Source organism: Ostrea edulis, chromosome 10 (assembly GCF_947568905.1).
Source record: "Ostrea edulis chromosome 10, xbOstEdul1.1, whole genome shotgun sequence".
NCBI lineage: Eukaryota > Metazoa > Mollusca > Bivalvia > Ostreida > Ostreidae > Ostrea > Ostrea edulis.
This window is the reverse complement of record NC_079173.1, coordinates 7,671,773-7,686,903: the sequence shown is the minus strand read 5'-3', so window position 1 is coordinate 7,686,903 and position 15,131 is coordinate 7,671,773. Positions and strand designations below refer to the sequence as shown.

Genomic DNA, 15,131 nt, shown 5'->3' with positions numbered 1-15,131 from the left:
TACCCTATATGGCTGTTGCACCTACACAAGATATATATCATTACTCTGGTTTGAATTCGGAGAACACATCTGGTACCGATCCTCCGAACGCAACTTTTGTTTTCCATTCGTCTTTGGTCTATGTTTTGTGGTACTTTCCCGAATTGTCGGTGCAATTTGATTTTGTAATGCTGATATTTGAAATTATGATATTTGAATTTTGTACATAGACAGGTGGCAGCATATTTGTTTGAGGCATGTGTGGTGTTGGTGTCATTCAACTTGGTAATTGTCGTGCTTCTCTGAGTACGCCGACGTTACGGCTTATACCTACATGTATTTCCAAAAATTAACTTTATTTCTTAAGTATCATATGGCATATTGACGAATGTACCACATCAATATGAATACTTTGATCCTTGTATACCCCTGTTAACTTATTTTCATCTCGATCCATGTAGTTGAAATTACAAAGAATAAATACATTTGTAATAATCAGAGTTACATACATTCGAGTGTAGATTCGGTCACAACCTCCCTAAGCGATTTGATATGACGAACATTCTTTTAATCTTTTACTTTTATTGAGTTATGAGCGTGGGAGAGCATCTCGTCTCCACTCCAAACATATCCCATATATCTTCGGAATATGTCTATGACCGTTCACATGCATGTAATTTGATGCTGTTATTCAGAACGGCGTGCGATATTGATTGATACTAACGCAATTTGTGCGGAACATGGAAGATTAGCATGTCAATGAATGCAATTCAGTCAAGGCCACCAGATTACACAATTACGAGAACCGGGTTTCTGGATGATGTCTGATGAACCGTTTCCGTTTTAGTCATAATGAAACTTCACAGACAGCAAGTAGGTTTTAGGAAAACGAAAATGACACCTATTATTAAGAAAACGAAAATGACACCTATTGTTAGGAAAACGAAAATGACGCCTATTGTTAGGAAAACGAAAATGACATATTGTTTTTTATGTCTGAAAGTGCATAGTCACTGGTCACATGTATGGAAAAAGATAGGATGTTTTTTAAAGATTTTATTTAAAATATAGTTTATCTGCCAAAGTCCTATCAACAAGCCTTACGGTACAGTTGTTGCAACAGTGTCGGATTTCCTGTAGTAACGGATAACATTCAGTGACCAAGCGCCTTTAAAGGAATTCTGACACCACTTTGTTAATCTGCTGTATATCCCGCGGTGTGATGCTAATATGACAGCATGCCAGAATATGCATATTTTTGGGAGCGATAACGAGGCTCTACGTCAGACATACTCTTTGAGTTCCCCTTCCTATTATCCATAGTCCCGTGAGTCTCCGCACACAGAGACACTACCAGATACTGCACGTAACATGTACCCATTTGGGATAATGTACGTCCGCGGTTACAGTGTACAACGCGGCCTAATTACATTTGGCAATAAATGCATATTTATCATTAGAATTTTCATTTAATGAATAGCATATACTTTTGTAAATGAATTGAAGGTAAGAAGTTGGAGTATATAAAAAAGACAGAGAAGTTCAATAAAACATTGAAATAAATGTTATAATTATGTAACTTTTCTATTTTCACTTCAAGAAAAAAAAACCCATGGATTCAGACATAGCACGTGCAAAACAGATTACGAATTAAAGTCGGAAGAAGGCAAGAGACATTGTGTGCCTACTACCAACTGGCTATGGAAAAAGTATGATTTTTCAGCTGATTTCAGTTCTTTCTGACGACCCCATGGCCATCTTTATGAAAAGTAGTTCGCAGGAATTTCCTATCCCACGATGCCTGCACGGAAGAATTTGGTTTGAGTGCAAACGAACTCTAGCAGAGGTCTCTTCTCCACAGTTAATTGTTAATGTTTTATCGAAAACTTATTATGTACATGAAAGGTGAAGATAGCGAACATTGATTAATCTCATAACTGTTATAAGGAATAAAAGAAAAGGGTTGGGCAAACACAGACCCCTAGATATACCAAAGATGGAATCAGGTACTTAGGAGGAGTAAGCTTCCCCTGTCGACCGGTCACACCTACCGTGAGCCCTATATCATAATTAGGTAAACGGAGTAATCCGTAATCAAAATAAGTGTGTCAAGAGTGGCCTAACATTCGGTATGAAACACGTCGGACAGCATTTGACCCAAAGATTGTTTGTATTGGCAAACTAGATCGTTATAAAGACCATATAATTTGCAAAATGCTTACTTTAAACGTGATTGTTGAAACTCTTGTAGCATCAACTTGTTTGTCAGTAGCCTGTTTCGATTTGAAAACTTCTGATACACAGAAGAGTTCCAAAATGTTATCGTATTGGCCCAGTCGAACATAAAACATTTCCTGTTCTTACAATAAATAAAACCAACACAGGACTTGCAGGCAGTGACAAGATTAACCAATTTATTGAACAGAAAATGTACAAATGCAATACGCGATTCTTTACAGCATCATGGCCCGGGGTGAGGCAGAGTTGTCAGCACTATTTCATTTTAAGGTATGCCTCCATTCACAAAAAAAAAAAAAAAAAAAATCTGTAAAGAAAACTAAACGCATCTTAAGTAAACATGTTTTTTTCTCTCTTGTTTTTGTTTGTTAGTTTTTTTTAAATGCAACAAATAAATTAGAAGTCGGGAATTACTTGTCGAATGAATAAAATTTGTTCGAAAGCTGTGATATAAAAACCTTAACCAAATTACTGAGATCTAAAATACTATTAGTAATAACCTTTGCGATATTTAGATGAAAGAGCCGACAAGGCAATGAATAGAGAAATTAAAACGATTTACAGAAGGTAAAATACGGATAGTAATGTACGGGTATTCATCATTAACATTCATCATCATGCAATTTGTCGTTCCAAATTCTTAAATAACTGTACAATAATCCGACACCAGCTTCAGCCTAACATGGCCTCATGCTTTTTCTTTTTAATGCTCTTCTCCAAATGAGCATTATATTCCGCCAAGGTAACTCTTCTCTTTCTCTGTCCTTGGACTTTTTCAAGCAATGCCTCTTTCTAAATCGTTGAAAACAAAATGAAAGTATCGGCATAAGCTGAGGGAAAGTGCCTATCATGTAACATAATTAAGGAGCATCGAGTAAAACGCAATCAACGGACACGATACACTATACGATAACAATGCACACGCGTACTGCGTTAGTAGTGCGTGGCAATACCGTATCCATAGCGACCACACCAATGCAATCGGCGGGGAACAGATTGGGAAGTGGTAATTAGAGCACGTGAAAGTTTGAACAATTTCAGTTCAAACTGTGTCCATGGCCCTATAGCAGTAGATAGTAGAGTATACCATTAATTAATTCTTTAAGCATCATCTTTGGGTTTTTAAAAATCTCTTCCCCCCAAATATAAGGCCATTTTTTTTTTCAGTCTCAGTGACAAATCAAATAGTTTAAGCAATGGCTAAGTGATTGTAACAGAAATGTATCTTTTAAAGTCTTGGGGAAATGGCATCTGGACTGGCTGGTTTTATGTTATTATAATCATTTTCAATAGATCTGACGCGTCATTTTTAGAAATTATAATGTATAAGTATGACAGACCAAGTCCATGTTAAGTTCTTCAAAAAATAGTGGATACCTGCGCAAAATATTCAAACAGTAGGTTGACTGTCTGTTGGATGAAACATAGTTGAAATTCACGTTTGTTACCTTTAGCCTTTAGAATATTTGACTCAAAGAAGCTTCGATATTCGATTTTGAGGTCTGCACTTGATCTCCACAATAATTTGTAATGGCGGATATGTATTTCCGACTATAAGATCCAAATGTGCTATGCATCAATCTTGATGGAAAAGCCCTTCACTTTCATATTTCCTTTGAAAAGCTCAAGTAGCTGAGTGTTTACATTGTCCAAGAAAAAAACCTCAGAGTTATACTTATGACGAAGAGTGATTTTGTGATATCTAAACATGCGATCAATCTTCCGATATGACGCTTAAGTAAATCAGCTACTTCTACATACAGAGGAGACCGATTGTAGTTACCCTTTTCTTCAGTGAGGCGAATCTCTTCTTGGTGGCTTCCTGTTCCTCTTTAGGCACTCTGAAGAAAGTCAGCAGCTCTGTTTTTCCTTCATTTGCTGTAATTAATGATGAACATCGATGATGATGTGATTTATGATAGACTTTTTAAAAAAATTCTTACATATTTTTTTATACATGTGCAATACAAGTCGTCGGACACCGCGGATCCTGAAGCCTAAAGGCGTAGTAATGTACAAAAACAAAGGCGTAATGACGCAAAAAGACGAATCGCAGTGAGGACTGTCCATAACATTCGTGGACACTGAAGTTTTTGTCACTTTGAATGGGTTTAGATTTATATACTGTATACCAAATTATTTGTTTATGAATTTTCCAATTTCAGTAGACTCTAACCATGTAGTCAGTTTCTCTTCAGTTTTAGCAGAAGTAAAATATTTCAAACATCATAAATCAATAGCGTGTGTGAGAAAGTAAGAACGACAAAAAGGGGAAAATATTTAACAAGTTTTAAATAAAATACTTCCAGTACAGAAATGTACCAACTTTCATTCTTTTATTCACAATTTCATCATAATTAATACACACGACATAAGTACAGTTTTTTTGGCTACAAACCTACAATGCACATCAAATCAAAATAGATTTTCTACATGTTGGGTCATCGTTTGTGTCATAAATCATTATGCACAAAAATTAATGTCACAATACATATTAAGATTAAAGGAGATTTTTGCTGCCGATGTAGAGAAAAAGATTTTCTAAGATTTACATTTAGTAACACATGTTCACTAGCCTTATTGGCCCCACCCTAAGTCTGAAACCCTGCCTTGGCCAGGCAATGCATTTCACAATTTAAGTGCATGTAAATCAATCCATGCATTCAGTTTATCTTTAACTGTTGTGGAAGTAAAGAAATCGAATTTGAGAGTTAATGCATTTTAACTGTATATGGTTAGAGGTCATATCCCCCCCCCCCCTCCCCTAGGACCTAAACCTTTAATACATCTGCCATGATTTTAACAACTTAAGTAGAGGGCCTCATGAATATCATAACTATGCATTTAGTTTTTCTTGCACATAGGAGCGAGAAGAGAATATTTTATAACATTTAAGACGTCTCACTGTATGGCCATATTGGCCCCACCCCAGGGCGTGAATCCCTGACCCAGAGGTCATGAATTTAACAATTTAGGTAGAGAGCATGACACATTTATATAGACGCAAACAAGTAACGTTAACTTGATATTTGCTTAAAGGTGTGAAAGGACTACGGGACATTGGCAGAGGACTATCTTACAGTTAAAATGCTTTTCCCGGAACTTCAACAGTGTGTTCTTTTTCTCCATATTGACACACTCGTTCTGGAGATGACGTACATGGCTGTCATGGTCCTGTTGTAGTCTCTCCCTGATGAGCTAAATAAAGATACCTCTTCATAACATCATTATATACATTGAATATAAGTATTATCTAATTCTGATTTTACTGGTCGTGATATGGTGTGGGGAACTTTACAACATAAGCCGATGCTGTGGTATTTAAAATAAAACAAAATGAATTAAAATATATATAAATAAATTAAATTTCAATTGTACAAAAAACTAAATTTGCGATCGTGAGATTTTGTAATTCAGATTAACATTATTCAATAACAAAAATAATGGTATAAGAAAATTTTAACACCTCTCTTTCTCATCTAGAGTGTGCTACTTTCTGAATATCCCACCTATTGTGAGAATACCTGTACACTCTGTATCACCTATAGTAAGAATACCTGTACACTCTGTATCACCTATAGTAAGAATACCTGTACACTCTGTATCACCTATAGTAAGAATACCTGTACACTCTGTATCACTTATAGTAAGAATACCTGTACACTCTGTATCACCTATAGTAAGAATACCTGTACACTCTGTATCACCTATAGTAAGAATACCTGTACACTATCATCTATAGTAAGAATACCTGTACACTCTGTACTACCTATAGTAAGAATACCTGTACACTCTGTATCACCTATAGTAAGAATACCTGTACATTATCACCTATAGTAAGAATACCTGTACACTCTGTATCACCTATAGTAAGAATACCTGTACACTATCATCTATAGTAAGAATACCTGTACACTCTGTATCACCTATAGTAAGAATACCTGTACACTCTGTATCACCTATAGTAAGAATACCTGTACACTCTGTATCACCTATAGTAAGAATACCTGTACACTCTGTATCACCTATAGTAAAAATACCTGTACACTCTGTATCACCTATAGTAAGAATACCTGTACACTCTGTATCACCTATAGTAAGAATACCTGTACACTCTGTATCACCTATAGTAAGAATACCTGTACACTATCACCTATAGTAAGAATACCTGTACACTCTGTATCACCTATAGTAAGAATACCTGTACACTCTGTATCACCTATAGTAAGAATACCTGTACACTATCACCTATAGTAAGAATACCTGTACACTCTGTATCACCTATAGTAAGAATACCTGTACACTCTGAATCACCTATAGTAAGAATACCTGTACACACAGTATCACCTATAGTAAGAATACCTGTACACTCTGTATCACCTACAGTAAGAATACATGTACACTCTGTATCACCTATAGTAAGAATACCTGTACACACAGTATCACCTATAGTAAGAATACCTGTACACTCTGTATCACCTATAGTAAGAATACCTGTACACTCTGTATTACCTATAGTAAAAATACCTGTACACTATCACCTATAGTAAGAATACCTGTACACTATCATCTATACTAAGAATACCTGTATACTATCACCTATAGTAAGAATACCTGTACACTCTGTATCACCTATAGTAAGAATACCTGTACACTCTGTATCACCTATAGTAAGAATACCTGTACACTCTGTATCACCTATAGTAAGAATACCTGTACACTCTGTATCACCTATAGTAAGAATACCTGTACACTCTGTATCACTTATAGTAAGAATACCTGTACACTCTGTATCACCTATAGTAAGAATACCTGTACACTCTGTATCACCTATAGTAAGAATACCTGTACACTATCATCTATAGTAAGAATACCTGTACACTCTGTACTACCTATAGTAAGAATACCTGTACACTCTGTATCACCTATAGTAAGAATACCTGTACATTATCACCTATAGTAAGAATACCTGTACACTCTGTATCACCTATAGTAAGAATACCTGTACACACAGTATCACCTATAGTAAGAATACCTGTACACTATCATCTATAGTAAGAATACCTGTACACTCTGTATCACCTATAGTAAGAATACCTGTACACTCTGTATCACCTATAGTAAGAATACCTGTACACTCTGTATCACCTATAGTAAGAATACCTGTACACTCTGTATCACCTATAGTAAAAATACCTGTACACTCTGTATCACCTATAGTAAGAATACCTGTACACTCTGTATCACCTATAGTAAGAATACCTGTACACTCTGTATCACCTATAGTAAGAATACCTGTACACTATCACCTATAGTAAGAATACCTGTACACTCTGTATCACCTATAGTAAGAATACCTGTACACTCTGTATCACCTATAGTAAGAATACCTGTACACTATCACCTATAGTAAGAATACCTGTACACTCTGTATCACCTATAGTAAGAATACCTGTACACTCTGAATCACCTATAGTAAGAATACCTGTACACACAGTATCACCTATAGTAAGAATACCTGTACACTCTGTATCACCTATAGTAAGAATACCTGTACACTCTGTATCACCTATAGTAAGAATACCTGTACACTCTGTATTACCTATAGTAAAAATACCTGTACACTATCACCTATAGTAAGAATACCTGTACACTATCATCTATACTAAGAATACCTGTATACTATCACCTATAGTAAGAATACCTGTACACTCTGTATCACCTATAGTAAGAATACCTGTACACTCTGTATCACCTATAGTAAGAATACCTGTACACTATCACCTATAGTAAGAATACCTGTACACTCTGTATCACCTATAGTAAGAATACCTGTACACTCTGTATCACCTATAGTAAGAATACCTGTACACTCTGTATCACCTATAGTAAGAATACCTGTACACTCTGTACTACCTATAGTAAGAATACCTGTACACTCTGTATCACCTATAGTAAGAATACCTGTACACTCTGTATCACCTATAGTAAGAATACCTGTACACTCTGTATCACCTATAGTAAGAATACCTGTACACTCTGTACTACCTATAGTAAGAATATCTGTACACTCTGTATCACCTATAGTAAGAATACCTGTACACTCTCTATCACTTATAGTAAGAATACCTGTACACTATCACCTATAGTAAGAATACCTGTACACTCTGTATCACCTATAGTAAGAATACCTGTACACTCTGTATTACCTATAGTAAAAATACCTGTACACTATCACCTATAGTAAGAATACCTGTACACTCTGTATCACCTATAATAAGAATACCTGTACACTATCACCTATAGTAAGAATACCTGTACACTCTGTATCACCTATAGTAAGAATACCTGTACACTCTGTATCATCTATAGTAAGAATACCTGTACACTATCACCTATAGTAAGAATACCTGTACACACAGTATCACCTATACTAAGAATACCTGTACACTCTGTATTACCTATAGTAAGAATACCTGTACACTCTGTATCACCTATAGTAAGAATACCTGTACACTCTGTACCACCTATAGTAAGAATACCTGTACACTCTCAATCACCTATAGTAAGAATACCTGTACACTCTCAATCACCTATAGTAAGAATACCTGTACATTCTGTATCACCACTTCGTCCTCCATGTTTTGCTCTGTGTATTTATCCACATCCGTTTTGGCGACAGAAAGCCGATGTTCTAGTTGTTCTACAAATGAAATTCATTAATACATTCATAATCACGTGTTTCTATTTACTCATGTGAGCATTTCGCTATTTCGAGAAAAGTCGATTAGTGTAAATGTAATATTAGGATTGATATCTTAATAATTCTGTAATAGTAAATCAGCTTAACAGTTTAATTTTTATGTAAGAGTGTAAAATGAATATAAACTTTTTGGGGAAATGTATTATATAATGAGAAAAACCATGCAATTAAAATTGTAGATTATCAAATTATTCGGGGGGGGGGGGGGGGGGGGGGGGGGTTGGTTAGATCACGGATTTATATTTCCCAGAGAGCTACAGTTCAACATAGATCTCCAGAAGATGCTAAAATTCTACCATATCCATACGAATTACTGAATATTGCGTAATGAAAAATGAGATTGTCAGGGACGTATTTCATTTTTGTTGTTGTTGTTGGTGTTACATGTAATTGCATCAATCGGATCCGATTAAGCATCCAGTGTTACCATTGTATGATTGTATAGATTTATCTAACATGGTATAATTAAATAGATGTATCTAAGGTCCTGAACTCTACCTAGGGTAATGGACTATGTACCATTTGTCTACTAGAAATGTACATGTTCAGGAATGAGAAAGAGGAGATTCTAATGATAAATTTATGATATTTTAACTGCATGACCTGTTAACCACAACCCTGATGTCTAACGCCCTGACCCAGCAGTGAGTTTCGCAGTTTGGTAACCGTAGCTCACTTGGTCTGTTATATATTCAGTATTAATTTTTTTAAAGGTTGAAATACATTTTCATTTTATGAGCTACTACATATATAGTATTTAATCTCAAACTAGTGTATGTACCACTGACCAAGGGGGTCATACAGCTGACGATTTGGCTTGCCTTATAATACTCGTACATGTTATTTTACACACAGTTAGTCTACTTCATGTTCAGGAGGAACGGATATTTTTAGAAAATATAATTGATCATTCTTAAAGCTATAATTCCACCCCTTGGAGCAAACGGGGCAAGGACCATAGAATTATTGATTTTTCCCTCTACCTATAAAGATGTCACACACCAGATTATGTTCTGTAGTTTCTGAGAAGAAATTGTTTGTGTGTTTGTATTCTGTCTTGCGTTTTCATTCCTGTAGATAAGTCATCAACATGAGTTGAGTTGTGCATGCTAGGGCTCCTTATCGCACAACGCCTCTGGCAATGTGGTAACGTATTCCTCCCTGAGGTCATATCCTCACCTGAGCATTTATGACAAATTTAATCTTGTATATTCAAGTAAATTATGTGACTCTTTGCTAGTTACACAAGTACGAGGGATATTTTATTTATAGGTATACATGTAAACACCTGCGTGTGGGTAATCCTGTCTTGTGACAGCATATAGCTCATCTTATTTTTCTTAATGACATATTGCTGGATTGATTGATTGAATATTGTTTTACGTCCCTCTCGAGAATATTTCACTCATATGGAGACGTCACCACTGCCGGTGAAGGGCTGCAAACTTTAGGCCTATGCTCGGCGCTTATGGCCACTGAGCAGGAAGGGATCTCTATCGTGCCACACCTGCTGTGACACGGGACCTCGGTTTTTGCGGTCTCATCCGAAGGACCGCCCCATTTAGTCGTCTCTTACGACAGGCAAGGGAATACTGATCTGAGGACCTATTCTAACCCGGATCCCCATGGGATATTGCTGGAAGGGGATTACCCCGCCCACTGTATTGCCCCTTATTTTATTTACTTACAAAAAGCCTGTCATTATCCCCTAGTGCTTAATAATTCACAGTTATGCTTATTTTTGAGTTGATTTCTCCTGCTGATTTTAAGTTATACTTATTTTTATGTTGATTTCTCCTGATGCCTTTAAGTTATACTTATTTTTGTGTTGATTTCTCCTGATGATTTTAAGTTATACTTATTTTTGAGTTGATTTCTCCTTATGCTTTTAACTTAAGTTATGCTTATTTTTGTGTTGATTTCTCAAGATGCTTTCAAGTTATACTTATTTGTGTGTGGCACGTTTACCCGTTTTATGCCATATTTTGCGTGTGCAGACTTTCATTCGTTTGCATGCCTATATACATGTACATGACTGTAATGTATGCATTTCTTGTTTCATTTAGTTGTTGCTTTACTTATATTCTGTTGAAATACAAGCTCCTCAGAGCTTGTGTAGTACTGTTGGATCTGATCAACACTATATAAGCTGGTATTCTATGAAATTAATTTGTACAACACTATGGAGATTTTCTTTTAAATAACAAAGCAGGCCCATAGAAAAGGAACGATGTGCCTCCCTCCGACACACACAGGCAATCAGTACCCCTCACCTTGCTTTTACAGGCATAAACAGGCCTGAACATTGTGTAACTACCCAATCACTCACCTCGCTCCTTGCGCACAGAAGACCCCAAACTAACAGCAGTCCCACTTTCGGCTGCTTTCACGTGCTCTTCCAATGCCGATCCTTTCAAACATGTCAGGCGGTATTTAGAATCCTCTGGAGAAAAAATGATATTAATAATGGAATGTATTCTGTTACACGGTAGAGTTTATATAGACATAAATAAGCCAAGAATCAGTTGCTTTTTATAGAAAACATCCAAAGTCCTGGGTGACTCTCACCTGAAGGCACATGTATTCACAAACAGAATCTTATTGCAAAATAAGATTAAAATATTTAATCAAAATTTCCCAAAATCTTATAAAAATCGGAATTGAATCTCCTCTCTAATTTTCCTGAGGGTATAGAATAGAATATGATTTATTTCCAAATTAGGGTCCTCTCGGGCATACAGCATACCTGATTGTTAACATTTCATTGTGCAATGACGATAAAAAGAAAAACAAAACAAGAGTAAAATATGCACTATTAGTATGAGCAATGTTCATACACGAGACATTTGAACATGATAATACTTATTTGTATTATATGCAAGTACCACCGTGTATCCTAATGCAAAACAGTCAGAAATACACATAAATTCCCGGTGGGATTGACAAAATTATGAAAATGTACAAAATACTCATAGGCGCCTGTGTCAAGGATCCGATCTACATGTATGGTTTATTATATTATTATATTAAATATTATGAATCAGTGAGATAAGACATTTTTTTTAAAACGTGGATAAATTAGTGTTCTGTGATAATGACACGTGTAGTTAAGCTTCCTGAAAAATGAAAAAAATATTTATTCGTGGTTCGAATTTCCTCCATTTTTACATATAGGTTATAGTGCAATATCCTTGACCCAGGCGCCTATGAAAATACTTTAACATGCTTCTACAGTTCGCCATTTCCCCCGGCATAAACCTACAACTTACCGACATCTTCTTTCAACTTCCACAATGTCTCCTTCTTCTTGTCCAATTTTTCTTTCTCCGCGCAGAGAATTTCACAGGCTCGCTCAGCCATTTTTTCCATCTCTGTGAAACTTTTTGCTACTTCATTCATTAAATCCTCGGAACGTCGGAGTTGTTCTCCGACGTCCGTGATGTTTTCCTGCACAGACTGATACACGCAGTGCACATCGCTGTTATTCTTTCTCATTTCTCGCGCAGAATACGAAATCTTGTCGTAGTCTATCACGACTGCCTGACATTCAGCATTGCGGTGCTTCTTCCTACCAAAGACTTTTCGGAAGAATTTCAACATTTCTAAAAGATTCGCTAACAACACCGTACAAGACGTGACAAGATATGAAATACTCTTTCTTATGACGTCACAATGGCTTTAGTTGCGTTGTGATTGTGACGTCATAATGATGTTCGCCATCATGCATCATAAAAATAGTTTTTCAAGAATTCTACTCTACTTAGTATTTTTCACATCGTCGAAAACCACGATAATCGAATAGAAGCACCCGTGGGTAACCGACGATGTATTTTTCATAGCTTACACTTTTTACGGGGGAAAAAAGAAGGGGGGGGGGGAGGTTATAATCCTAGAATGATATTATCAGCTACTAATTGAATTTAATCATATAATAAGATTACCGGCTACTTATAGTTATGGGACCAGTTGCACAAAAGTTAATTAAGCTTAACTAACTTCAAGTTAATGCTAAATAAATGTTCAAGTTAATGTCAGTTAAAGTTAAATAAGCTTCGGGTAACTGAGTCACGGCTGCTATCATGTCCTTTATAAAATAAACTATATTAAAAAGAAGTTATACTTAGTGGCAACATCCTTTCGAATCTCTGCGAATCTAGTGTTCCCTGTATAATATTTTACAAAGAGAAACCCCTTATTGACTATGACCAATTAAACAACAGAAGAGGTATGACCCCTCAGAGTATACATGAACTATTCCATCTTATGTCTTTTGGGCCTTGACAGTGGTATAGGTTGACCTTGACAGTAGTATAGGTTGACCTTGACAGTAGTATATGATGACCCTCACCCTACCCTACTCTTGACAGATTAAACCATTACATTGAAAAGCGTTAAAGACTACGGAAATACATATTGAAGTGAATGAACGAGAATGACAATATAAAATTAAACTCAGTACAACGACCACACATAGACGCAGGGACAATAACTAACAGATGATGAATAATATAGTAAAACATTGTATTATATTATTTCCTGCCATCACCTTCTTACACATATATATGTCACAGGGGTCTATTCAGGCGTGCGCTTGTACTTCTAAGCGTCCACATCTACTTCCAAGAAATAGAATAAAAATTAAAAATCAAAATTTAAAAACAGATGAATAAAGATGGATTTTCCATCGACTTGGATAAAGTCATTACATGTTTCGAAGAAAAAACGACGTTAGTCAAACCTCTTGAGAGTGTCAGTGTTATAAAAATTATCAAGAAAAATAAACAAATGTGCATGCATTTTCTTCAAATTTGTAATTTCTACTATATTATAATGTTTTCGTATAGCATAAAATTGCATGCAAATTATCTGAGCAAAAAAAAAAAAAAATAAAATAAAATAAAATAAAATAAATAAATAAAAGTAAAAAAAAATTAAAAATAAATAAATTCCGTGTTCTCTGGAAGGTGGTAAACTCCATGTCAAGGTATCAAGATTCCACCAGCTTCCGGAGGCTTCGACCCCAACGAGACCCCCACCAGGGCTTCGCCATGGCCGGGGCATTTGCCATAACCCCATACTATTTATAGGGAGTTCAAATCTTACACACATCCCTTAGCTATGGTCCTAGTAGATATATATTTGTTTGTTGCTTGAAGGTATTGGTAAGTCAACTGAATTTTCTATAGAATTGCAAACGTTTTGTTTCCAGTAAATATTTATATTGTCTTTTATTACATTACCGCATTTGTGTTTTGTAACAATATTGCTGTACAATAATATGTAAACATAAACAGGACTTGTGCCTTGTTTTGGAAGTGAAATGTCTCAAATACATCTTAGCGTTAATTTTTGAAATTTAGGATTGTTGCTCCGTTTTACACAAACAATTTTGCAGTTCCACCATAAAGGGGTTTTCTCAAAAGAGTTGATCGCGTTGCATAAATAATCAACAGACGAGATCAGACACCCCCTCCCCAACCCCCCCCCCCCAAAAAAAACATGTCCTGTTATATTATGATTAGAAATTAATAACAATTTGTTGATTTCGAAAATACCCCTTGTTTGACGTAAGAGGCGACTAAATGGGGTGGTCCTTCGGATGAGACCGCAAAATCCGAGGCCCCATATCACAGAAGGTGTGGCACGATAAAGACCCCTCCCTGCTCATAGGCTGTAAGCGCCGATGATTAATTGTATATTGCTTAACATCCCTCTCGAGAATTTGGCACTCATATGGAGCGCCGAGCATAGGCCTAAATTTTGCAACCCTTCATCGGTAATAGTGACATATCCATAAGAGTGAAAAGTTCTCAAAAGGAATGTTAAACAATATACAACCAACAATACCGATAGGTTTATCAAGTTCCTTACAGAAACTATAGAAGGGGGCATACCAGCAGATATAGGTGTACATGTACCATGCAAATTTCATATTAATCACACTACTAAAGATTTAGTTTTGACCTTATTAGGAGAGGTACTAACAAATTAATATTCCCGATGGTGTGTACATCATAGAACAGGTTTGATAATTTATACATAACATATATTTGTTATGCAAAAAATGAATTGAAAAAAAAAAACCACCGAAGAAAATAAAGTAATAAAACAGAAAATTCAGCATTTTTCTGCTGAATTTATTTTACTCTGG

At 35.8% G+C, this 15,131-nt stretch overlaps 1 protein-coding gene across 1 annotated transcript; it reads right to left on the bottom strand.

Moving 5' to 3' along the window:
- Window positions 1-2,366: 2,366 nt before the first annotated feature.
- On the bottom strand, window positions 2,367-12,580 carry LOC125666693 (intermediate filament protein ifa-1-like). The gene is made up of 6 exons (XM_056152456.1): window positions 12,250-12,580; window positions 11,310-11,423; window positions 8,826-8,920; window positions 5,298-5,415; window positions 4,001-4,095; window positions 2,367-3,009 (listed from the first exon to the last, which is right to left on the bottom strand). The coding sequence occupies exons 1-6, from the start codon at window positions 12,578-12,580 to the stop codon at window positions 2,890-2,892; spliced, it is 873 nt and encodes a 290-aa protein (XP_056008431.1). The 3' UTR covers window positions 2,367-2,889.
- Window positions 12,581-15,131: the final 2,551 nt, after the last annotated feature.